The sequence below is a fragment of the Haemaphysalis longicornis genome, unplaced genomic scaffold (genome assembly GCF_048455015.1).
Source record: "Haemaphysalis longicornis isolate Haplotype H1 unplaced genomic scaffold, Haemaphysalis longicornis Haplotype H1 scaffold_12, whole genome shotgun sequence".
NCBI classification, from domain to species: Eukaryota; Metazoa; Arthropoda; class Arachnida; order Ixodida; family Ixodidae; genus Haemaphysalis; species Haemaphysalis longicornis.
The window spans coordinates 35,347,436-35,374,166 of record NW_027526225.1 but is presented as its reverse complement, the minus strand read 5'-3'; the positions used below and the strand labels follow the sequence as shown (position 1 = coordinate 35,374,166).

At 46.1% G+C, this 26,731-nt stretch overlaps 2 protein-coding genes across 2 annotated transcripts in view; both read right to left on the bottom strand.

Annotated features, from left to right (window-relative positions):
* The window catches only part of LOC144161555 (receptor-type tyrosine-protein phosphatase T-like), a 203,497-nt gene extending 193,386 nt beyond the window's left edge, over positions 1-10,111 (bottom strand). Inside the window, exons 1-4 of the mRNA XM_077692208.1 lie at positions 10,099-10,111; positions 5,571-5,735; positions 4,678-4,803; positions 1,550-1,831 (exon numbers count right to left, since the gene is read on the bottom strand). Of these exons, the coding sequence (XP_077548334.1) occupies positions 1,550-1,831; positions 4,678-4,803; positions 5,571-5,735; positions 10,099-10,111 (586 nt within the window). The remainder of the gene's footprint in view (positions 1-1,549; positions 1,832-4,677; positions 4,804-5,570; positions 5,736-10,098) is intronic.
* A 3,271-nt stretch (positions 10,112-13,382) lies between these two features.
* LOC144161554 (uncharacterized) overlaps positions 13,383-26,731 on the bottom strand; it is a 64,262-nt gene continuing 50,913 nt past the window's right edge. Inside the window, exon 4 of the mRNA XM_077692207.1 lies at positions 13,383-13,529. Coding sequence (XP_077548333.1) covers positions 13,383-13,529 — 147 coding nt within the window. The remainder of the gene's footprint in view (positions 13,530-26,731) is intronic.

Here is a 26,731-nt window from a genome sequence, read left to right as displayed (position 1 = left end):
CCTGTGCGGTTTCCGCACAATTACGGGGCTGGACTACTAGTTTCGGCCTGGCGTGCGCGAGAAGGGACAGAAATTGTACGTTTCCGGGCACGCGTACGCCGTGAAAGAAATTTACGGTACAGAGATATTGTTGCGAAGTGCCATTCTCAGCAGGGGAAGCGTATCTACAGCACTTCCCTCAGGTCACTAGCAATTTTTTTCGTGTATCACGGCGTAATAAAGTGACTGCAGCGTATACAACCGCACTCCATGACAGGGGCGTGTTTGTGTTGTTGTTTTCTCTGTTCGCGCAACGACACTGCAGTTACTTTTTCTGTGCAGCTCGGTTGGTGTTGGAACTGATTAACAACGCATTCTGAACGTTATTAGCTGAGGAATAAAGTAACCACAACCCAGATCCACCCAGTGTGAATTGTGCTGATGCAGCATATCGCGCTTCGGATTCTTTAAGAAGATTATGTTTAGCTTCCGCTTCTTTCTTGTGAGTAATGTTAGAAATGTTTTAGCGGCTGATTGCGATACAGTTTGTTCAGGCCTCAGAACTCCCCATAAAATATTTCCTCCTCTTTGGCCTCCTCTGTTAAAAATATAGTAACCTTAACTTTCACAGAACGCAAAACGCATTAAAGGAGTCAAATAACGCGTGTGAATGCCACCTTGCCTTTGATATCTCACCACGGTTTCGCTTCGAATGCGAGGCCGAACTGTATACTTCGGGGAACAAAGTAGGGTAGTAGGCGGGACACATCTTATATTACTTTTGCCACCCACCGCGAAGTGCTGTGGTCTATTCTTGTACCGCCTTTTGGCGTCCATTCGGTGCCGTGACGCTAAAAAGCGTTACTGCTGATAAAACCATAGTGACGGAAACCTTAACTTGTGTTATGCAAAACCAACGGCATGCGATTCACAAATATCGCCATCTGCGATGTGTACGAAACACTAAAACCAAACGTTTAAATTTTCACAGCCCTTCGCGTCTATCTGTACCGCAGAAATCCATTTCTTAGGACGCTCCTTCTCCCACGGCTGCCCGGGAAACCTGTAATGCCAGGCTGCGCTTCGCGATTGTGGAAGTCCTTCACGCAGCAGTAGCGGCGCTGCACAAATTCTTTCGTGCAGCATTTTGATCCTTTCTGACACTGCGACTTGACATTATGACTATGTTTCTTAAAAAAAACTTACGCCACCCAGCGTCGAACCACACGCAATGCGCGTGTTTTCACGTGCGCTGAACGGTTGGTCGCGACATCCACCGACCCAAAGTCGCTAAGCGGCGTCGAGAGACGGCGCTGCAGTCGCGGGCAAACTCCAGTGTCCGGTGCCTATACGCGAGGGTACACTTCGCCAGCGCAGGGAGTTGGGTTACGATGGTAAAGTCTGCGCCAAGAAGTTAACCCTCCGCGCCACTCGCACATGTGCACTCGAATAAAGCGGAGTCGGGTACTCCTGAAGAAATTTTATGCCTAACATTATTAGTATGGATAAAAGTGCGCTGCCATGCCTTTCCGCGCTGTACAGCGCAAAGTGAGCACAGAGAGAAACTTACTGCGAACAATGACCCTGAAGATTCCCCGACGTTTTCCAGGTAAAAAACCACGGCCTTGGGGAATGTACACTCCGCTGTGGTACAGGTTGACTGTTGTTATGTTCCACTGAGAGGGATCGCTTTGGGTGGTGAGCGTTAAAGGTTTTCCCGCCGAGGTAACTCTGGCCCAAAATTGCACAGAGGGAGTCGCGCTTTCTCCGGGTACAGCCTGAACCCGTAGAGTTACAGAGTCGTGCAAGCTGGCGGTCACAGTGTACTTCTGGGGCAGGAAAGTGGGATTGGCTGCACGAGAAACAAACATACATAATGGCACTGAGACTTGTAAAGACATTCGAGAAAAGCGAAATTAGTTTTTTAACAGAGAAGAAGTTTAGAAATTTCTTGATTCCTGCGTTTCACAGAACTCAGCCCAACAATAAAAAGAACAAAAAATCACCGGCAGGACTGTAACCTACGTCAGGTAGATCAACGGAGTTAGAGCCAGTCGTCTTACCCACTCGGCTACGACCGTATTTCTTTGTTTCGTTATTACATTGATGATTATGCTGAGGCTCAACAGTACGAGGACTACATAGTCAAGCAAACAGAAGAATACCCTGAAGTTAGGAGGAGCACAAAAGCATCAAAATTCAGGCAAACACACACAAGCATTTAAAAGAGAGAATCAGTCAGGCGGTTGGTCATGCGAATTACACACTCTATGTACAAATGCCACAGTTTCACGGAAATATGACTTTGTTGATATTGGTGGCTTGGCATGCCTATTACGTAAACGACATCGCCACAGACTGTATAAACCAATCAACACAAACATGTGATAGTGCGGGTCACCAGGATAACCAAACGGCAAAAATCGGATTGAGAAAGGCGCAATATTCAGGTCTTTCCTGAGCGTTCGCTGCAAAATGACACGGAAAAAGACATCTTCTCTGCAATCTACAAAGCCGTGATCAATTGTCTCTGCTCAAGAACGGAGCCTATAGTCTGTCGACGAAGTGGATTTCTTTTCAAACAATAACTTTATTTACATATAAATATACACTTTGTGCGCAGGTTAAACATGTTTCAGGGGTAGCTATGACAGCGCCTGTGCCGGTTACATTTTTTGATTAGTCATATGACAGCGACCGTAGTCATATGACAGCGACCAGGCAGCTCGAGTGATAGCTTGTTACCGCTGCACGAAATTGTCCCCAAGTCCCGACCATGGTGGCTGTGATGAGCTCCAGGAAGGAAACCGGCGCAGAAAAAAAAAAAGAAAGAAACAGCGGAAGGAGACGAGGCCAATCGCTCGCTAATGGGTATGCGCCTCCAGAGAAGAGGAAGAGGAGGAGGAACACGACCGGGCTGTTGCACGGACGAGCGTTCGGGGTGCGCCTGCATCAGCTGCGAATACACCCATCGACGGCGCCCGTGCGACCGCGCCGGGACATCGCCAGGTACCTCCCGGTTGCCAACCGGATCCGCGATTGCACCGGGCAACAGCGCCGGGATCTCTCTTCTGACGTTTTCGCTGCGCCTGGCAGCTTCGCCTTCCGTTCCGGTCCGCGTGAAGCCATCGAGCCACTCGCGATCGAGTCACAACGGACTGCACGAGTGAGACTGTTCTGCTTTTCTTTACGCTTGTGCGCCTTCCCCCGAATCGCCACCGAACTGCGACAGGAAGGACTTCGTCACATTAAAGATTGCATTAAAGATTGCATTAAAGATTGCATAAAAGGTTGCATTAAAGATTGTCATCTGCACCGCTTACGAGAGCGGCACTCGAATATCCGCCGCAGTGCTAAGCCGAACACATCTGTAGGCGGTCGTGTAGGCAGCTCGAGCGTCGCGCGTCATTCTTTAGCCGCGGTAGCATTTGCACTCGCAGCGCCTGCGTCACATCGACGGTGGCTTTTTAATTAAGCGCCTCACGAGATCAGTACGGGGGGGCATTCGCAGAAACTGCCGTCGATGCGGATTCAACAGTGCTACGGCGGCTCTGCTCTGTGATATCCCTCCGACAAACTCCTGCGTACGGCCATGGCGGCAGTCGCAGGAGTTGGACCCCTGCTTAAGCGATTTTAGACGCGATTTTAGATTTAAGATCGCCGTCAAACAATAAGCTGATAACTCTGATACGCTTGATAAAACGAACTTATGGAGGTCACTCTGGTGGACGTTATGAAGTGCGAGATAATGTTGGTGCTCAGCTTTCGCCTCATTCACTGAGCTCTCCGCGCCAACCATTCCTTTCTCCTCGCCCAACACACGTAGAGTGCCAGCCTACGTTTAACAACTATTGTAAATCCGACAATGGCAGTCTAGTTGGGCCTTTTGGTTTTCGTAACTTAGTCTCTATCTATATTTCGCGCTCCAACACCGCAGGTTCTTTCCAGTAGTTTACATTCTTGGAACGCACTAGCCGTCGTGACTAGGTGTGGGATTCAGCCATTTTGCCCCGTGTATTCTTCTCACCATGTGCCTCACCCGCCTTTACTCGGTTAGGGAGAGCGCCGGTGCTGCAGCTATTCGATCGATCAAGTTACCCTCGGCACAGCGACTAGGCTTGCGCTTCTAGGGGATCCTTGCGTTCGGTGAGGAGATCCCGTCACTTCTTGTTATGATCTATGCACCTTTGTGAGGAGGGGTGGGACACTACGTCATGTTTAAAGACCATTGTGAAATTGCTCAAACTCAGCCAAAGCAGGTCGGTAAAAGTTTACGCACGAAAAATAAGAGAGAGGGAGAGAGAGAGAGAAGTAAAATTCTTGTGTGTGCCGAAAATGAAGTAAGGAAGGGGATGGGGAGGAGCCTTCATTATTCTTTTCTACCCAAGTGGCGGTCACGGGCCCTTGAGCCATGTCGGCATCTTCAAGCATTTGGACAGCTTTTATTTGAGTTTCCGGGTCACAGCTGAGCAGACCGCACTCGAATTGCTCTGAAGTACGAATATCTAGCGGTTGCAGGATATATTGGTTTTCCAAGGGCATGCTCACAAGAAAAGGTGGAGGGTAGCCCCTGCGGAACACCATTTACACTGGTCGCCAAAGAGCTGAAGGTAGTAAACGACAGTAGTTTACAAGCTGTACAAGTTGCATCGGAAAAGGTTATAGTTAAAGAAAAGCTCCAGTGAAGGGAGTGCTTACCGTTTGGTCCGTAAAACATAGCAGGTGAACCGACGTTGGAAAGGGTAGATCTGTCTACCAGGCACCAGAACATATTCGTTCTTGCTTGGGCCCACTGGTGACGTGATAAAGCAAGGTAATAAGTCCCTGGAAGTTTTGAGAATACGCGGTAAACAAGTTTCGCAAGGCACATACAGAACGCGATAATAATAGTATGCATCTCTCTACTTGCCTGCAACTTTAAGATACGTTTCTACTGCTGTATGACTGTGTAGAACCGCATGCGATATATTTTAGCAGTTTGCTTTGAAATATGCAAACCCCTATTGATTACTGGTGTACAACAGCTGCTGTGCTGTCGCGCGCACAAGCACGCGCACACATATATTCAAGGAGGCGTATGTTTTTGCAGCTGAAATACTATAGGAGTATGTCTTCAACTTGTTGACATGGTGTCGATTTTCTGCGCGGCCTATCAACTGGTCTTGCAATGGCAGTTGAATCGAGGCTTTGATCAAGTTCCGTGTCTTTCTATTGGGCTGAAGACAGAGATTTTGACAGCTCTGACCTCAGTAAGCAGCTGCAGTGTAGGCTGCTGAAAAGACGAAGACGGCGGGTCGCACCGAAGGATTCTTGAACTACGGATTTTCGTTGTTTTCGTTGTCTTATTGTATCCCAGAACGATGCCCGCTTACTGGCCAACGAATGCACCCGGAGGTGGGAAGCAAGATGAAATGAAAGGTAATCTAGTGTAAATCTTCACCACGAAAACTCTCCCTGAATTCTCACTTTTCTTCAACCGCTGGCATTTGCTCAACATCTCCAAGCACTCCACCTTTTCCGGAAACAATGCCACATTTCTTTCTATTTTGCGATTGCAAAAAAAAACGACAAATTTTTCTCGATATAATTACCGTTTATGGGTTCTGGGTGTCGGGTGAAGTTTGCGAAATCTACTTCTTTTATGGAGTAGTCGAAAGCGATTTTGCGATCACTTGGGCCGTGACATTGCAGCCTCGATGCGAAGTTGTCATTGTAGATGAAATCTCGGTGCAATGCCGTGATGTCAAGCACTTCCTCTGCAAGTAAAAGAGAACCCGCGCTGAAAGTTTTGCACGTATTTTTAAAGAGTTTTCAGGTTTACTCAATTCAAAATCTGTCATTTAACCTTGTTTTCGGGTTGTTTTACGTTTCGTAATTATTAACACTACAGTGGAGACCGATGCAGTGCACAAAGTGTTAAAAAAGGACAAACGCCAGTTTTGAAGCGTGGATAACTCATTGAATACTCCATTTCACAACCTCTTAGGTGCGGATATTTTTGATGAGCTAGTGGTAGCAGAAATCAATGGCCGAATGATTGAAGATCACCGACGTAAATTAATGATATCAATTATTGGACCTAGTTGTAGCAGAAATCTATGGCAGCAGGAAACGACCGCTCTGCTTCGTATACATTAGAGGAACCAATAATATTTTCGGGCGGAAACTTTGTTGTATTAATCAGATAAAGGCGGACACGCTTTATACATACACTTTATTATCACGTTATATTTCTTTCCTATTATTTTTATTGTCTTTTTCCAACTATCGGCTCTATATAACAGCACCGAAAAAGCCGAAAAGTGTAGTTTCCCTGAAGGTGAGTTCCCCATTCTCATAGCCACGCAGAGCTGATCTACGTCTCAACAGCGTGCAGTGGCCTAATACGATATGGCTTCCAGAAAAATCAGTGAATGTATTTTTCCTGGATCAGAAAAATGCTTCAACTGTTCATAATTTCAGAACTGCGGCACGATTTCTTTACTTAATGTAATGTTGCGACTGCTTCCGCGGTCAGACTACTTCAGCCGACGATCTCAAATTAAAAACACTTAATATTATATTTCACCTATCCTCACGGTTAGATCTGCAACCATTATACTGAAAAGACAGCAGGGGCCCGAAAGGTGTGCTATTACATATATTGAAACCATAATTGTGTTTGCAGGCACACTTCGGAGATGTGGGGTACAGCACGCATTAAAATGTAACTTCTTCGACATAGTAAATGTAAGTCCAGGAACGTAGGCTATCTCACTTCGAACGCTTGCAACAGCATTGGTCCCTTAGGGGCTGTTCTCTTATAAGTGACTCTCTTCTGCTTCGAACAGTTGACGTAAATCAACAATATGGGGATGCCCCAGGCAGCCGCCTCCTATTTCCCTCCAAAGAGCTACGTTTGAGCAGTGGGTGGTTGCCACGTAGAGATTATTTTTTGCAGGCCAAGAATACCCCAGGCAGGACTGGGGTTGGTACTATTATGAGTAACATGAAAGGGAACACAGGAACGCGTGGCAAACAGCCTCGAACCAGACTCGGAGCGATACGCGGATGGCGCTGTGAAAACAAAGGGGGAAAGGAGGGCGCTGTTCCACTAACTGTTGGCACTCCAACACGCTGGCATTTCTGCAAAGCAGCAGCTTTCGTCATCTCGCCGATAATACGGTATCGTTCAACAGCCGATAAGACGGTGATCGTCACAGTGGCATACAAAGATTCATTTTATTTTCTTTCATTCATCCTTTTTTTTCTTTGCACAACCGCTTTATAGCACCCTCAGACCGAGCTCGTCCTGAACCGATTGTTTAGTTGAATCGACGCACCTAGTTGTCAGTGCACTTTGAACCTTGAAAGTGGTGGCCCTCGAACCAATGACGAGGCAAATAGAATAAAGAAAAATGAAAAGAATCACAGATAAATTGTCTGTCGTGCGACTTTTTTGCACCAAGTTTGTTCAGAAAAACTCCCGTCGCACACCGTAGTGGCCCACGCAGAGCAGTCCGATGGGGTTTTGCTACCTGACGACGCCCAGAGTGCCACTTAAACAACGGGAAGATATAAGAGAAATGTCTAGAAGAGGTTATACGCAGCGCAACATTGCCCTCGTGACAGGCCGCCCACTCAGAACGGTCAACCGGATTATACAGGCTTACCGAGATGAACGACGTATAAATGATGCGCCGCGCCGCAGGCGACCCCGCGATCAACAACGAACGACCAAGACCTTTTCATCGCGGCTGCCGTCAACGACAAACCATTTCAAAGTGCAAAGGACGTTCGCGGTGCTCTTGGCCTGGCAAACTTGAGCGACAGCACGGTACGGCCAGAGTCCTTTAATGCTTTACTGGTCACGAAACTGCTCCGTAACTCAATGGGAGAGCTTCATATGCTGCGCTTGGCCGCCGCGCCGTGGCGCCACCCTCTCACTGAGGTCACTCATCGGGCGGCGTTGCGCTGGCTCGAACGGCGGAGCCGCGGCGAGTTGTGTTTGTTTTTTTGCGGGAAAAAAATGTATCGTGCATATCGCGCTCTTGTGATGCGACTTAAGTAGTGAAACGACCATGCCGAACATGTGTTGCGTCCCGGGATGTCGTTCCTTGTACAACGATACCACAGAAAATGTTTCCTTGTTCTGTTCACCGAGCGACGGGCAGCTGTGTGATAAATGGAGGGGCACCATTCCAAGGCAAGCAACGGGAGTTTTCAGCTTCGATTATAAGTGTGCCGCAGTGTGTGGAAATGCACTGTGCGTGAGAATGGAAAAAGCAATGTACCCTTTTTAGAGCATCGTGGACCTAGAATTGTACAAGGCTATCTTAAAGCAGGATTTTTGCCATATCAGTCAGTTTGCAGCGGTGCTTCATTACCTGTTCGCAAACTTGTATTACCTTGCGCTCAGGCTCGCGTGTAAAAAAGCTTTGGGACGTCCTTGTGCTTTTACTTTTCATATTTCCGCGTATTATCCCTTAGGGTTCCTTTTGTTTTTTTTTGTAACCGCGCGTGGCCGATTCCGGTTTCTTATCCGGCGTTTCAACCGGAGCGCCCGTTTGCTCTTTTTGTCGTACGTCCCGTCGGGCAATATTGTTTGATATGGAAAGGGTGCCACCTTGTCGCTAACTTGATTTTTTTGTTTCTTCGACACTGTTCTCGATCCTGTTTCCATCGATCTGAGATTAATAACTTTCCAAGAGCAAAGATGCATAGCATAGCATAGCAAGATGCATAGCAAACGCCGCGCAACTAACTTTATCGACGTTCATCTGTTCAAGTCACACTGCGGACTGCTTCTTCGACGTTTGTGTTTCATTCTAGTCTTTTGTAGTGCAGTAGATCCCTAGGTCACTGCGTTCAGAAAAGCTTTGCGTCGTTCTTAACTACGTGGCAATATTCTGTTTCCTCCGTGAGCTGCACATTGCAGCGCGAAAAAATACATTTTTGTGCGCTGGACCACGCTCTTTTGTCTCCCTTCGTAACATTGAAATTTTTTGTTGCGTGTGATAAAATCAGTTTCATTGTTCTTTTTTCGCTTCCTGTTTTTGCAAGGATTGCAAAGCCTGGAAGCAGAAAGACACATGGTGCAACATATATCTCTTCGTGTTTTGATCCTTCGCGTTTCTGCAGCGTTTTTAGATATTCTCAAGTATGTACCCACTCATCGAAACGACAGCACTATTGGGCTATCTCTTTTAGCGTTCTGTGCATTCCAGAGCAATCAACGGATTCATTAAGCGTAGTCTGAACGACGCGTACTTGGTTTCTTTCAGCATTGAAGGACTCTGGTACGGCGAAGGCTTACAAAATCAGGACGGCGAAGTCGCATCGCCGCCCAGAAACCTCTGCTCACCGCACCCAATAAAGCAGCGCGCCTGAGATTCGCTACTGAACACCGAAGCTGGAGTGAGTGCGAGTGGAAGTGTGTGGTTTTCTCTGACCAGTCCACGTTCTCGAGCCGCTAGGACCAACGAAAGAGAGTGTGACGGACCGAAAACACCCGCTTTCGTTCACAGAATATCCAGGAGGTGGCCACCAGCGGACGCGTGTCTGTGAACGTCCGGTGGACGATTTCCCAAGAATGCCTAGGCGCACTTGTGAGAATTGATGGGAGGTTGACCAGTGCTGCATATTGCTCTCTACTCCAGCACCAGATGATCCCCTACGTGTTGAACGGGCTGCACCCGGATGGTTGTTATTTTTTCCAGCATGACTTGTCTCCCGTTCACACAACGAAGGACGTGGCGCGCCTTTTGGAAGAGCGAGGGTGTAATGCAACTTCAATTGTGCGCGAAGGGTGGCGACATGAACATTATAGAGCAAGTTTGGGGCCGTATGAAAGTCAACCTTTTCAAGTTGTCCCTGGAATTGGCGAACTCCGACATAATATGGGAAGCAATAAAACATGAGTGGAGGCGCCTTCAACCGGATACCGCATTCATCGAGGCCCTCTACGTGTCTCTGCCCCAAAAAACGGAGGTAGTCGTTAAAATCAGCGGTGGAATGACGCGTTATTAAGCCACCAACGAACAAAACAACGGACAAGCATGAGCTGGGATGACGCTATTGCCTTATTTCATTAGCTTATTTTATATTTGGCAAGCACGAATAAACTTATTTTCTACTCACCCTTGCAGCCCATTGTTCCTGCTTTCCAAGCTTTACCATATATTAATATTTATATATGGCGGGTTTCAGACCGCTGCCGCAACTGTCGTAACTCTTTAAAGAATGACGTCATTTCACGTCTCAGCCAACGGAACTGCGTGACCTGCCGCTTTTTAGGTGCTTAGATCACGATATGGCTTTTACGTCGGTAGTCTGAACATGGCCTCAATAAGTGCTACCTTTTGTAAATATTCGGTGCAAGATGTTACCAGTTGCGCCATATATAATAGGTTTATCACTGTCTGCTGGCGATATGCACGGCGATAATGCGAACAGTTGTTAGAACAGCGACACCCTTTCCACTTTGTTTCCGACGGCGGCCACTGTGTATCACCCCTATCTGGGTTTGAGGGTGTTTTCTCGGCGTTCCTGTGTTCCCTTTCATATTGCTTATAATAGTACAATACAAGAAACGACCAAAAAAGGAAACAATGCAGCGGTGGCACAAACTAACAGGCAAATATACAACATATTACGGTACAAGATCTAAGTCACACTTCACAGAAATTTTCAATACCTCTTCACCCGTTTCCATACTTGGAAATGTAATGTGGGAGTTCGTTCCTTTCTGTTATTGTGCGAGGAAAGAGAGAGTATATGAAATTTTTTTTTCCTGCGAAGATAACAGTGAAGATTTAGGAATGATATCGTCCTGTTGGACGCGAAGATAACGGAGCAAGAATTTTCGATATGTCTAGTGAACTTTTTTTGTTGGATATATAGATAAGAAATTTTAGTCTTGCTGTTTTCCTGCGATTTTCGAGTTGAAATTTTGTTATCATTCATTAGTTCAGTTGTGGAATCAGACTGGCGAAATCGGGTGAATATAAAACGCACGGCTACCCTTTGGATTTCCTCTAGATTGTTAACATCTTTTTTAGTATACGCACCCCACACCTCACATCCATATTCCAAAACAGACCTGATTAGTGTATTGTATGTTAGCATTTTAGTACTGGGGGGAGAACTTTTGAGTTTATGCCATAGCATGCCCAATTTCCTACGGGCGGATGAACAAACCTTTGCAATGTGGGAAGGCCAAGTTAGTTTGCTAGTGATTGTTACGCCAAGATATTTGTAACTTTATGTTAGTAAAATGGGGGTGCCTTTATACTGTACGGGTAAATAAATGGCTGTTTCCTGTTAGTGATGGGCATGAACATAGTTTTATGAAGGTTTACATTCATTCCCCGACGGTCACAGCACGTAGTTGTGGCTTCGACAGATTGGTCCAGCATTATCTGGTGAACGCCTACAACCCAAGACAAAGTATAGGACTCGGCGGAGAATGTGAAAACAACCTACGACGTATATGCTGTTTCCACGCTCCCCCGCTGCATTTTTGTCTACCTGACAATAAAAATGCGTTTACCACCATGAAATAGTTGCTTGTAAAACAGAGCCTCACCAACACACAAAGGGAACCGCGATAGTCCGTGAGAGTGCATACCTTTTATCCGCGGCGACGTGAATTGGAAATATCCTTGCGAGTAGAGCGAGCTGAAAGAATAAAAAAGAAGAAAAATGAAAGTTTGTCACATACATGTCAGCATCATCATCACCATCACAATGTTAACTATCGCGGTTGTTGTCGCCACCACTAGCACCATTGCCTATCGATTTCAACCACACAATGAGGGCCGATCCGCTAGGCTTGCACCCACTCTCATCCGGTGTAGTCCGAATCCTCTTTTTTCCTCTAAATATATTACTAGCGCGTTGTAAATAATTTTGCCCAAACCCTTCTTCAATTTACTCTCGATTCATTAATTTCATCCCCATATTAAGAAGAATTGCTGGTTTCCGCTTTGCTATAACTCCAGTAGCCCCGTGTCTGCTGTCTTCGCTCCAATTGTATTCTTCCACTTGTAATCAAATTAAATCACATATTCATTTTTCTTTGGTTATAAATGAACCTCTGCCACGCAACTAGCCCTACTCTATGCCCACCCAAACAATGACGGTCTTCCATCACCTCTTGCCACTTACGTGATGAATGCAATACATGTTTGCTGGATTCAATTTATTGTTGCCGAGTTTGGACTGCTTGTGAGCCATTTGATAAAGCAGCAAATTTCGCATCTCTTCGATACCGTGCTTCTCAGTTTGCCGTCGTAGAAACTAATCAAGCGTCTATTTTTATTTAAAAAGATACTGGTACTTTCAATCATGTACTTGTGTTTTGCCTCCGTTATACCCTTGGTTTCCTTTGCGCTGATGAATGTGAACTTGCGGAAGCCATGGCAGCAGGTGATTTCCGTGGAAGCAGATACGGAGTCATTATAGTGACCAGCCGTCAAGTACTGGAAGCACGAGACGGACAGGAGGACCGACCAGAATGTTCATTCAAGGTAACCCAAGCAAGGCTACCGTCCTTGAAGGGGCCATAAATACAAGATACAACTTTGTTCAGTTGTTAAAGAACTTTCCTTTCGTAACTCCCAGAACTCTACTGAGCGACAAAAGACGTTCTAGAATGAAAAAAAAAAATGTTGAAAACCACTGAAAGTTTACGTTATAGTGACGTTATGTGGGCAGTAATGACGTAACGAGTGCAAGCAATAAATGTATAGTTATAATCGTGTTTACTGCACGTTATAATTCACGTGATCCGATCAAACGAAACTAGAGGCCCCGGTACAACCGCACAGTCGTATATTTTTGCGGTGGCATAGGTGGTAGGCGGCCGCGAATTGCACCAACAATGTTAAGTGACGTCATAGAGAAGCTGCCGGAAACTCGCTGGGGAGTCGCCACTACTGCGGCTGCTTCCTTTACAATGTCCATTATTTGTTTGATCTAGAAATTAAAATTGCTTCCATCGTTTTCGAGAAAAGGCGGTGTTTTCTATGTAACAAACTGCGTTTTTTCTTCATGGTCTCTTTAAAGTGCCCGCTCTGGCTGACGTATCGCTGCTTCAGCAGCTCGCCTCTTAATAAAGCGCGTTAGATACGCCGGAGGATGAGCATTTGCGATTAACGCCATCGATGTGGCCTGGATTTCAGGAATGGTTCTCGTAGCCACATAAACTAAATCTGTTGAAAGGTGTGTTATGGCTATCGTAGCCGCTATAAGCGCATGCACGGTCGGGTTACTTCGGTTTCTGAAGGCACAGACAAACGATGCTCCTATACGGTTTGGCGACAGATATTGTGTTTCATTTCTGATAGCACATGCTTGTTTTAATTGCTCGGAAGAGAAGGGGCTGACAACACATCACAAAAGCTCTTGGTGAAGGATATCACTTACTCATCTGACGTCACACCGTAGCGCATCGAACGCCTGAAATCTGAGCGCCTTTGATCATACAGCATTAAAGAAACTGTCCACGCCGATGAGTTCCATGAAGATATCCGTAAGTCGTGAAGGGCACTCTTGCAGATGGATGATTCCTAATGAAAACAAGGAAGAAAAGGAAAATAATTGACAATTGACTCAACAAATACAGTTTTCAGTCATGGAGAGGTATGCATACCTCCCTAGATGACTTTAAATTGCACCGGGTGTATTTCATACGCGTCACTTTGGTTGCATACCGGTGAGCAGTGACAGCACAGCGGCCCGTGCATCGCGCTTTTCTTCTGCGTTTTGGAGGTTTTTTGTTTATGCTTTTCTTAACGCCTATCTCTGAACTTGCCTATATTTCCTGCCACTGTCTCCCAAATTTGTCCACTTTTGGCTGTGTTATTTTGTGCATTTGAAACAAACATTTATGCAATGTCGCCCACCATGCAACAAGTTATCAGTGAGCTTAGGAGCTAACTGCTCCAGGAGATAAAGAATACCGGAGCTTGCATGCGGAAATGGGAGAACTTTTAAGACAGAGTTTCGTGACGATTCCTAAAACATTGAGAATTACAACAAAGTCTTTGAGGAGCCGTCCTTGAGCCTTTGATTACTACAAGGCTATTAAGGCCTATAACAACACCCTCACAGAACAAAACACTGCTTCGCGTGCTGAATGCGATTCCTTGACGAAATGACTGCCTGATATCGAGTCCCGCCGGCTTCACTCCGAGCAATGTTGCCGTAACAAAAACATTGATATAAAGGAATGGATGAGAAGCCTAACGAAAACGGCGTTGAGATCGTGCAAACACTTGGAATCCTTGGTGGATTTGATTGATTGATTGTAGGGTTTAACGCGCCGACGCAACGCAGGCGATGAGGCGCGCCGTAGTGGAGGGCTCCGGATTAATTTTGACCACCTGGGGATCTTTAACGTGCGCCGAAATCTCGTACACACGGGCGTTTTTGCTTTTCGCCTCCATCAGAAAAGCGGCCGCCGCGGCCGGGAATCGAACCCGCGACCTCGTGCTCAGCAGCGCAACGCCTTAGCCACTGAGCCACCGCGGCGGGTGAATCCTTGGTGGAGTTCCAGTGTCCCCACTCGACAATGAGGCCTGCCACCGGGGTCCTTGTTAGTCGAAACGTGGTGGCATTGTTGTGCAGTTGACTCGACACAAAAAGAGGGCTGCCCTCATTTATAAGGCTCCATAATTGCGGCTGAACAGCAAAGACTTTGCAAACATTTCTAACTCGCCTGTATACGTGAATGATCACTTATGCGCTATCCTAAACCGTCTTCTTTTCATGGCTATAGCGAAAATAAAAACTGTTGGTAGGAACTACGTATGGTCAGGAGGTGACAAAATATATGCTGATCAGACGGATGACCCTGATACAGTGGGCATACGCCAGGACCGCGACCTCGGAAAAATCGAGTGAAATTTGTGAATTCCTGTTTTCGAGTCTTGATACTTCCTTTTCATTGCCCACATGCCGCCACATTGTCGGACTGCTTACGCGTCATCCATCAAGCGAAGGCTTTGACCTTCATTGACAGCCTATTTTTCCGCCTCAATTTCTTCTCTTCTGCGCATGCAATGCAACCATTCGCATCGAAATACAAATTTATGGACAGCAAGCGATTGCCCTCTACGCATAAGCTGTTTTGTAATTCTTCAACTCCCTATACTTTTGATAGGTCGTTCTGTTAATGGACTCGCCACCCGGCAGTCTAGCGGTGTGTTTCACTTGGTAGCTTTTACTCTGCCCCATATCTTGCCCCTTTTTTAAAGCCATGCTTCCACTTGCGGAAAAACCTTATTTATCGGAGTTACCGCTTTTCCTAAATGAAACTTTTTAAATCTACAATCGAGCAGAAACCGGAATAATGCCGTATAATGTCTTGTTAATGATACGAATACGCTTTAAAGTCTGATAATATACACAAAAACGTGGTTTGATTGCGAACAAGATGTAGGAAACTATACCCCAGTACTAATCATACTACAGTGTTGCTCTGTTGTAATGAAATCGGCGGGAATATGAAATAACTTCCCTATAACCGCTTCTTTGCTATATCTGGACTAGTGCAGGCATCGCGTAGAACGAGCAGAAAATTTTACTTTAACTTCCTTAAAAAGTGGTCGAGGGTACCCTGCAGGCGTTTCGTGAGTGCAGGTTTCAAAACTGCGGCCTCAATAATTGCCAGGTATGAGTCGTAATCCGCTTATGAACTCCGGTACATACGCAACTTGTCAGCGGCAGCAACAGCTGTTCGGAGGTCACAGAGTGAAGTTCGTCACCAGCGTTACCTTCGGGGTGCAATGCCGCGCTATCCGCGATATTTTTCCTTTTCAAAAACACCACCGGCGAGTTCGTCGATCGGGAGTTTCTCAGTTGCAAGTACGTCTTGTTCGTGAGGGCGAAATTCACGCAGTTTAAGCCACTTGGTACAAGAGTTGCAGCTCCAGCAGACACCCAAAGCTGCCCTTAGCTAATAGAGGCCGCTGCACCACCGGCTACGTCACCGATATCAACTGCTGCTGCTTCGTTTCAGGCAGCAGTACTACACCGCCAGAAACCTTCTTTGCCAAAGTATCTTCTGAGACTTCCCGTCATTATGACCTCCGTTTGCAAAATGTGTTGCTTTCACCAGCAGCACCTTCAAGTGTGCTGAGTTGTCACCGGTCTGTATGTCGATGAGGACACTCTCGATAACACTACGGCGATAGTGAACTTTGAAGTTTGCTATCACTCCCTGGTCCATCGACTATAGCTTAGACGTTGTGTTTAAAGGAAAGAAAATGAGCTCGACAGCGCTTAGATGTTTCGTTTACGTGGTATGCACTGCAATTGTCGAGCAACCGCGGAACTCTGCGCTTCTGCCCGCTCATTTCCTTGTCGAAGTCAACCAGCCGCTTTGAGAATATGACCCTCGTCATCTATGCTTTCCAGTTGTGTGTGTCCGCTACTGGCACTGACAGCACCTTCACCGAGCTGCGAGGTTTTAGACTTGCAAATGACTAAGAGGCTTTTCTCAGCCTTCTGTGTTGGCGCGCACCAACACCGTGATGCAATTCCTGCTGTTTTTTTCTCACACTATTGGTCGTCTTTGCCGCGAGAGTTTTCGCTGGCAGTAACCAATAGAAAAATTGGCTTCAATCAATGGTGTGCAGGTGGTTGAAACGCAAAGCTTTAAACGACACCTACAACAATTGTCCATGCGACGTCACTTGAACTCACGCGCGTGGCTCTACAAAGAGTGAAACCAGAGACTCTGCCTGTCGTTACCTGGAATTCGCGGGGGCGGCGTACCGAACACAGCAGTGTTGGTCACAGCTGGGCTAGAACGGCCTACGCTGCCGCGCTAGCCCGGCCGTGCGTCGGCAGAAAACGGAGAGGAGCGTCTTTCGAAGGCTGAGACAGCGGAACTTAGCCATTCTGATGTGCTAGCTAGGGTCTACACCACCGCGCGACAGAAGCGCAGACACCTAAACAATTCGGCATGTGAGCTTAGTTTAAACTAGTTACTTTCGTAAGTTTGAGAATTGCGAAAAAGCTGAGGGAAAATTCACAATACAATCCCTTTTTATCAGATCCGTTTGCTCCTTTCGCATTTTATTAGCTCTTAAAACACAACTGAATTGGTATTCACCAATTTAGAAAACGGAGTCCCATTCTTTGAAAGCAGTGCGCAAAAGGTAGCGTTTCTCTATCGGCTAGATATCAGCGCGTGGTCTCTACATTTTGTTTGCACGCTCTGCAAACCAATCATTAACGTATATTTGCCATACGACCACTTAATTGCTTCGGGCCTCAGTTTCCCAGGAGGTGCTGTCGAGCCATTTAATAATCAAGCCATGCGAAGGAAGCGGGCAGTGGACGTGAAGCACGCTAGAACAGGCCAAATAAAACCGTCTCTAAAGCAGACGACAAAGCCGCCCCTCCGACGCGCCCGCCTGTGCGAGCAGGTAGCTGCGCGCGGTGAACGCTGGGTGATAGCGCCCTATCGCCGCGCCATCTACACTGTGCTCCGAAAGTGAAAACCGCCTCCCCCTCACCATCCGCGTTTGGTCCGCTGTTTATTATATTTTTCCGGGTCTTTTAACACCTTCATTTTGAGAAAAAGGGCCTCATTTCGTCGATGAGTGCTCGTCAGCAGTCGCGATGAAACGAGAAGCCAGCCGGAACAAGAAAATTGGAATGATATCGCAGAGTGGAGAATAGGAGCCAAGGAATTAGGGTTACTGAAAACACACCAACGTACTCTTCTAATTACCGGCACAGTTCCAGACATGTGTTGTCACTTTTTTTAATATCCATCACCTGCCTTAAGAATCGCGTCGAAGAATTCAAGCAACACCCTCAGTATGAAGTGTGATGTTTAGGCAGTTCACGGGCGCGGATATTCCATGTGGGAGTAGGGTGGTGGTGGGTAAGAGTGTTTGACGATTTATGGTAGGCACGCGAATGTAAGGAGGCGGTGAAAGGAGTGAAAAACAGTGTGCAGTGAACGCAAGCTCTATGATGATGGAATACTTTTCGAAAACATATTTTCGCTTTCTTAGCCGACAATGAGAACAGCTGTTGTTTTCCTGATCCGTAGCAAATGAATAATATTTTTTATCCCATTGAGCTCCTCCTCGAACTTTGTGCCTTTTTTTCTACACAGGCCTTCCAAATAGTGTTGCCACCATTCCACGCAAACAACCGGCTCATGTGTGTGTGTGGGGGGGGGGGGGGGGGGTGTATTAAAAGGTTGAATTTGTGTTGAAAAAAGGGACGATGTTTTCATGACATGAAATGCAATTTATGGCCATGTTTTCCTACTGAGAAATCAACGTAACATTTCTACTGAAAGTGACTGAGCTTTTGCTTATTGCTTTGAGTGCTCCAGTGAATTGTAACTGCCCATACTTCGTCCATTCAAAGCTCTTCTTTGCATCTGAATCCAACAAACAAACGTTAAAAAAGCATGCAATGAAGGAGACATAATGTATCTCATATTTCTATGTCAGGTATTCATATTCATATTCAATTATACGGAGTACTCGCAATATACTATGCTACCTGGCAATCGCGGCGGCATTTCAGTGTGCTGTTCCTCCCCTGTGTCCCCTCTAACACAGCAAGCACGCTAGCCCGCGTATTTTCTATGCTCGGGTGTATTTGCGTAGCTTGTCGATGCATATTTATCGTTTAGTTACTGAATTGGTTCTTCTAAAACCCAAAAAATAAACGCGACACAACGTCCGAAAAACCGGCCAATGACGGCCGGTTTTGAGTAAACTGGAAACGCAAACTAGCCGGAAATGGAGTTTTAATCAAGTAATGTGCCCTGAAAAGTACTTATAGCAAAAAATGTACTCCCTAGGCATGGTCTAAAAATGTGGACGAACCTCCCTGGTAGTACCGTTGCCCATCCGTGTACCAAAAGGGAGGATTTAGAACCACTTACACCATTTGTGAGATGGCGTTCGGTTCCTTGTATAGTACCACGTCCAAAATAAACTCCCCGTCTGGGATAATCATCTCAAGCGGGCGGTCGCCATGTTAGTCTGCTGTTGTTTCCGTGTATCAGCACTTCAACCGTGGCCTAATGCTAATTAGAACGAGTAAGCAGGACGCGACGGTTGCATGCAGCTACAAACCCCATACCGTACGTATACCCGTATAGATGCTTCAGCCAGCGCGATCACAGGCAGACAGCGCGGCCATGTTGTTTCAATCTGTTTATTTTGGCGATAGGTGTTGTCAAACTCTGCTGATAACAAAGAGACAGTTCTTGCCGTTGCAAACAATTGCAATCCTCATCTGCTTCGCTTGCTTGCGCATATATAGACGATTGAAATGCTCGTGCCAGCGCGCCAACGCACCCGACTGCAGCGACTCAACTTCCCTGGCGGCACGACTTGCTGCCCGGATGTAAACAACCTCCGTGCTAACAACGCAGCGCGGCCGGTGACTCGGTGCGGCCGGAGCTTCAAGCCTCGCCTTGGGCCATCGTTTTTTTCTTATTTGAGAAGGACTAGTAGTGCCATTTTGTGGAAAGATTTTTATGTGCCCCTGTCACACGAGGAACGGCCGCTAACAGCATTTGGATACGGCGAAAGCTATGGACAGCTCGCTGGTAAGTGGTCTGTTATCAGTCGATCCGTTTGTCAAACGTTTGGATAGGGTTAACTGCGAAGTACCCGTGCCGCACACAGCACGTACAGGCCCGGGCAAAGAAAAAAGCGCAGACTCGTTTTATTGTACTTGTTTGTGGCTTTTGGGGTATGCATTCGCATTCTTTTGTAGGCCGGTTTGTAACAGGGCATTCGAGATGAAATCGTTTGTCGCGTGCGGAGTCGTTTCAAAGCAACGTGACGGTTACTCAAGTAGCCGAATCGCCTCCGACAGCGGTGCATCGTCGGGCCCGGTCGGTGAATATTGTGGGACTCTGTCTCTCATATGCATCGAACTGCTCGTGTTCTTTTTGTTAACTGCTCTACTTTGTAATATCTATTTGTTAACGCTCCTGATGGCTTGCCTGTCCAAATATAAGTCTTTGTGTGGTTTTCGTTCCAAGCTCTGACTCATTCTTAGCGCTCTGGTCGGCGAAAGCCGCAGATCAGACGGCCACCCCCTTCGAAAACTGTGCCCTGTAGATTCGGTGGGGTTGTTTGCTCGCTTGAGTCGACTCTTCACATCTAACAGCGTACCCTATTAAAGGGAAGTGATATGTAAACATTGCGGGATTACTAGCGCAAATTGTAGCCCGTAGTCCCCAGGCCATGTTTCGACCACTCTGGGCGCGTTTACGCGATTTTATTTAGTAGAAAAATTAATTCGAAAATGCTGTCCTCCTCTCTTTACGCTCGCCCATTTTCTGTGGCGTTTTCGTGTGACGTCAGGAGGTGCCGAGCTCGCAATTGGCTGCGCTACTGCACGGCTCCCCGGCCTTCAGACAGAGTCAGTCGGCCCAGCGTTTCGTCCGCCGGCCGCCGACGGTTCGTCGCAATTCGTTCGCTCAGTTGAAACGAAGCCAGGACACGTTTGTGAATGGAAGAATCTGCCTTTCTTTACTTGGTTAGTTTGTACACTGTATCTAGCTCCAAGTCAAGGTCGCTTCACACAAGCGCTGCACTAGCGCACATGCGACGCTTCGCTGACTGGTACGCCAGTAGGAAAATATAAGGCCTCTTGAAGGCGGGATTAGAGTCAGCGAAGTCAATATAGGTACTAAGGAAATAAAATCAGCTGATATTTTTACCGTACAGCGTAAAACTAGCGTGCGGGAAGCACTTTTTTGCGCTGGGCGAACAACCACAGTGGTCAGCAGCACGACTACGCATCTGCGAACGCTTTTCCGTCTACGAAATGCAATTGCTAGACGTGAGCTATTGTGGAAACTCGGGGTACGCTTACTGCACGAGCGCAATACAACAAGTAGTCACCTAAGCTGCTTGAAATGCCAAAAATAAATAAAAGTGTAAACGTGTTGTACAATATATACCTTATATTACCAAGGTCGGCTGAGCTGGTCTCATGGCCTAGTTGTCTTGGGCGCTAGGTGTGTTGTCGCAAGTGTTTTGCAAGTCACGAGTTCGAGTCCCCGCAGGTACGTTCTTTTTTTTTTTGTAAGTTAACTTTTTTGTTTTCTGCCGATGTTTTCTACATTGAGTTCACCTTTTTTTTGGGCCGCAACGTTCATGGCTCCACGAACTAGTTCACAAAACGCGCGCAGGCTGGCACTGGCGCGCTAGCGAGTTCTCGTTGGCGTGCTGTTGCCATAAGCACCGACTGCTTGCGGGCAGTGGGCACAGGCCAGAATGAACAGACCCTTGGCCTGGTGCGAACACGCTTTTTACGGTACAAGCATGAGTGAGGCAAGCTCCAAATATGTGGGAAAAGCGCATGACATTTGGGCGTCTGCGGGTACGCGGAGGGCGTCCATGCACTGCGTAGGCCTCGGCTAGTGAATGCTACGATTCCAAGCCGTCCTGAGAGGCTTATCTTTATGCATTTTTACAGCTGACAACATGGCAGAAGCGCGGTACGATGATTACTGAGTTATTGAGAATGCCCATCCAACAAGGCCACCAGTTGTTTTTTACAGAACCGAAACCGAAACTTGTTTGGTTGCTCACCTTGGGCATCGTCCAATCACGGTGCCCGCTCCTCCTAACGTCACAGCTTTAGTTGGTGCGGCCGCCACAAACCGCGCATGGTAGTTTTTCTTCGTTCGCGCTTTGTAAAATAATTACAGATTTGTCAACCGGATAAACTATGAAAAGTGTGCTAATTTGAGCCAGTCTACGCAGTCCAAGCAAAAACGGAAGCTTGACAAATTCACTTCAGTGTCCCTTTAAGGAAACGGTGACATGCGTAAAAGATGCTTTGAGCCTATTGAACGATTAAATGCATATAGTGTGGACCACGACGCGACGTGGTTCGAAACCAAATGTTTTTATTCCCTTTCGGATGATAATGAGGGGTCTGTATACAATCGGGGCCCGTCAGTCGCCAGCTAAGGCCACGTAATTAAAAACACAAATTCATGCCCTTATGGAAGAGAACCGAGTTTGCCGTAGCATGACACAAGTCTGCCGGGCATAAAAAAGGATATCATTTTTTAGAAGAACAATGCACACACTCTTCTTTTGTTGGTAATAACTTTGTCATAATCAATAGTAAGACCATACACAAAAATTACTCGATTCATCTGACACTCGATTTTGACACGGAGCTTGCAGCTCCAAAAAGTGCACTGTGGTTTTGCGTGACGGAAACTTCTACAATCACGGTAAATTAACTAAGGCAGGTGTGTGTGGCATGCAGCGTTGGTAAGTTTGCGAGAATAGCGTTTCCATTTCAGCTGTTTTTTTTTTGGTTGCCATGCAATCACAACTAATTTGGTGCCATGAACGAGGTTTACGTTAGCTAACAAGGCTGTAGTAACGGTTGCGGCTACAAATGACCTTATGCACCAATCATGCTTGTCAGCTCGGTGACACAGAATATTACGTTGTCAGAATACGGATGACTGAGTCGCCTAGTTTATCACTACTGTAAAAAAAGAAAGTGTTTTCTGACCCAGTGAAGGACTTTCCTGTATGACTAGCTGTGTTATGACAGATGACCATACTTGATGAGACAAGCCGTAACAAATTAGCTTTGGATGTAACACCAGGAGGGAAATAGGTGGAGGTATCTGCAAGTATAACTGAAGCAGTGGGTGCCTGTCCGGCATGAATTCATTATTTGCTGTCACGATTTTCTTCTGCAGATCCTGATACATGATCGAGTTGAATGACTTCATAGATCTTAAGGCAGGATAGGCTGTGCTGTACAAGGCAAGGCTGCATTCGGAAACCAAGTTGGCCCCTCCAGCAGAAGTGAGTATTGCCACGGCTTGCAACAGCTGTCCAGCTCGAGAAAGCTGCACTTTTTCTATGAAAGTGAGCCACCATGGTAGGGGAGAGGCAGTGTAAGGGTTTGCATCTTTAACAGTGTGCCCATTCACTTGAATAGATGCAAGCTGGCATCTTAAAGCAAGAGACAGCAGTTAACAAAATCATGCAATACCAAAGTGTTTTTCAGTCAAAAACAAAAACTAATCTAGCAACCTACAGAGACTTGCATTTTATCTTCACTGTCATTTAAAGTTGTGCTCGAGTATATTGTGCGGAAGTAATATCTTTTTTATTGCTGCCAAAGCCACGACAGTTAATGTACTGGCACTTGGTTTTATGAAGCCTTTGCATTCCTAATTTAGGCACTGGAATTCGCAGGGAACCTGGCCTTACAATTTTATTACTGTACCAAATTATTGAGTTCATTTACCATAGTGTCTGTTTTGAATTTTGCGTGTGGGGCATTTTTTTTCTTTTTTGCTTTTTCAGGCAGATGTTCCTCTGACTCCCTGCCTGCATTCCGTGAACGGGGAAGTTGGCCTCCACATCGATGGCCAGCGTGTCTTGACTGCATCATCTTTACTGGGAGGACTGTGTAGTCTGTTTGCATCGTTCTGGGTTTTCAACATTCAATATCCCAAGAAGGCACACAGAGCTCTAACGTTTGTGGAACATGCCTTTTTGGACCTTGCCAGCACCAAACCACGTGTGAAGGATTTAGAACTAATTAACTTTTATCGCATCAATATCGCTCACTAATATTTGTTTTCAATCCTGTAATCATTGGATAGTAGTCAAAAAGAATTCCGTATTATATTTCTGACTTTTTCTTTTTCTTTTTTTACTGAAAAGTGGTATTTGATGGGCCCTTCTGTATGCTGATAATACAGCTATCTTTCAGTGAAGCAATAATATTAACAAACTAATTTAACTTGAAACAATTATCTAAATAACATTGGCAACTGGTGCGAAATGAACCAACTAAAAATTATCCGAAAAACACGAATTTCATGGCTTTTTGTTCTCACTCTAAAGAAGCTGTCGCGATACCACCCATTCTGTTCTATATCATTGCAATTAACCCGTCAGACTCGGTCACTTTTCTTGGCGCATTTGTGTCTTTATCAAAACGCACTGGTGTTTTCCGCAGCATATTTTTCGTTCTTTATATTACTCATTTATCCATAGCCATCTCACTGCAGTCTGTCTCCTACATCATTTATCTCTTGTGCCTTTAACACCTACAAAATTCTTGTTACCTTTCAATACCAAATCGTTGCACAGCTCTCGCTCATTTCACCACAAATTGAAAAATTATTTTGTTGTTGTAAACCAATGCAACTATTTTTTCTTCACTTTGTGTACTTAGTACTAATGCGTACTGATAAGTTCTGATAAATACTGACGCGTTCTCGATCCTCTAGTATTATATAATGATTTCACTTACCATGCGATTGTGTTTGTGCCTATCTTTTTTTCAGGTATTTCCAGTTCTTGTATTATTATTGTTTCTACAACTTGTTCAACTAGCACACAGCTCTCGCTCATTTCACCACCTACTGAATTTTTTTGTTGTTGTTGTAAACCACTGAAACCATTTTTTCCACTGTGTACTGAGCGCTGATGCGTACTGATAAGTTCTGATAAGTACTGACGCGTTCTCGATCCGATAGTATTCTATAATGATTTCACTTACCATGCGGTTGTGTTTGTGCCTATCTTTGTTTTTCGCGTATTTCCAGTTCTTGTAGTAATATGGTTTCTACGGTTTGTTCAACTAGCATCGTATTGCTGTCTTCAATTCCTAACTGGCGTGTTATTTAGCAATGTACCATTTGTGATTTCAATATGAGGCCGCCATAAGTATTTATTTCGGAACCTCCTTGTGTACACCATGTACCATGTAAACTTGTCTGCGAAAGTTCGTTTGAAATAAACCTGAAATCGAGAAAAACCGTGTGAAATCAGTACTCCCGCAGGGAACTAGAAACTCTCCCTTGTGGCCTTGAAAACCTCCTTTCGGAAGGCCTACAAAACTCCCCAAGCTTTCGTCAAACTCCATTCAAAAGAAGTAAATGCTTCCCTTGAACCTCCTAAAAACGCCCCTAAACTAACATAAGTACTTCCAAAGGGAGCCATAATAGGCTCCTATTTAACCGCCTAAAAATTCCATAAACATCACTTAAAAACGCCCTTCAGGATGTAAAGAATACTCCATTTTGACCTCCTTAAATTCTCCCGAACATTTCTTAACACTCCCTAAATACCTCCTTTCTATAACCTAAAAACGTCCTGTTTTGAGGAGGTAAACAAAACCTCCCTGTTCCATGTAGTAAAAAAACTCCTACAAGGAGGATCACTAAAGGACAGGCGAAAAAGAACCTCTAGGGAATATATGGGAGGAAAAAAAGTTTAGAGTGATACAGAGCGGTAACCGGCCCCCTGTCGGAAAAAACCGGCCGGCCAGTCATAACTTGGGAAGATGGCAACCCTGCATCCAACAAAATGCCTAGCATCGTTTTTCTCCAAGTGGCGACTTTTCTGGCTACCTTTCAAACGTCGAGTTCAAGGTGACGACTTTCTTGGCTACTCTTGGCAGTTTCCCGGCGACTTTTTGTTCAGAGTACCTGGCAACCCTGATTCGGAGCTTCATGTCCCGCACGCCACGAAGAAATCGTTGGTTGGTAGAGGTAGAAAGCTCTGCTGTAAAACCGCATGGGTAAATCATCCTTGGATACGTCCCTGACAGCGTAAGTCTCAAAGATGCGGCCGCTAGCTTCTCCATCTAACGCTTGAGGCCGTCCGCGCCGACGGACGCAGCTTCACCCAATATGCTTATGCATGGGATGCGTGCCGTTCTTTGTACCGCTGTAGCCATCCATTGCCCTCTTTGAAGTTCTCCTGACTAAGAGCGATCCCCGAACTACTGGCCTTTTCTAGCAGGACCGGCCCATTAGCGGGAATTCTTCGCGCGGGCATCTAGAAACCGTTTGTAGAGCGCGACTTCCACGTCGGCATTAGTCGCAGCGGGAGTTTGTTTCCGTTCACCGCTACCAACATCCCTATACAAACCAGCGTCAATATTTGATGATGCTCGCCTAAGTTGACTGCGCAATGTCATACTTGCGCACAATGTCTGTATTTTTTTTTGTTTTGCCCAACCTTATTCAAAATGGCGCGCTTCTATTTTACCAGAGCACCATTGCTTTTGCGGTAGACGTTCCGGGCCTCAGAGGACTCGACATTTACGCCTCGATACAGAGCGCACAGGGATGAAAAAGTTCAAGCATGCCAGAAAAGTACTATAGAAAATCAATCAAGAGTCCACCAGTCCCAGTGACGAAGATACCGAAGTCTGACTAATGGAAAGCGCCAGAACCACTGATGCACTGAGCGAACGTCGTCAGTGTCGTCAGCGCGGGAAGGCAGCGTAAGCGGTTGGGCACAACATTACTAGAACAGTTATTCAGTAACGTTGGTTGGGAAGGCCGCTTGGTCAGCCATCGCTTGGTTTGGCTGGTGGCACCGCGCCATTGAAAGAAAGGAGCACTTTAGGAGTGCACCCATACACCTCCATGTTTTGCATTTTGTGCACGAAGAGGCGCTACAACTATTTACAGGGGGCGGCAAAATATCTGTCAACAGGTGTTATTTTTTCATACCACGGTTTTTTTTCTCCGTGTTTCAAACAAACAAGGGACACTATACAGAGCAAGGACAAACGTGAAAGAACAAGGTTTGCGAGGCAAAACTGCGGGCCAGCCGCACAGGCAGCGGTCATCGACCGGCCTACCATAAAAAAAAATTCCGGGCCATCTCCACTAACGTGAAACGTCGGGAGGGGTGAAGCTTGCAGTGTATAAGTGTATTCAAAAATTGTAAGTCTCTCTTGCTACACGGCGCGCGCT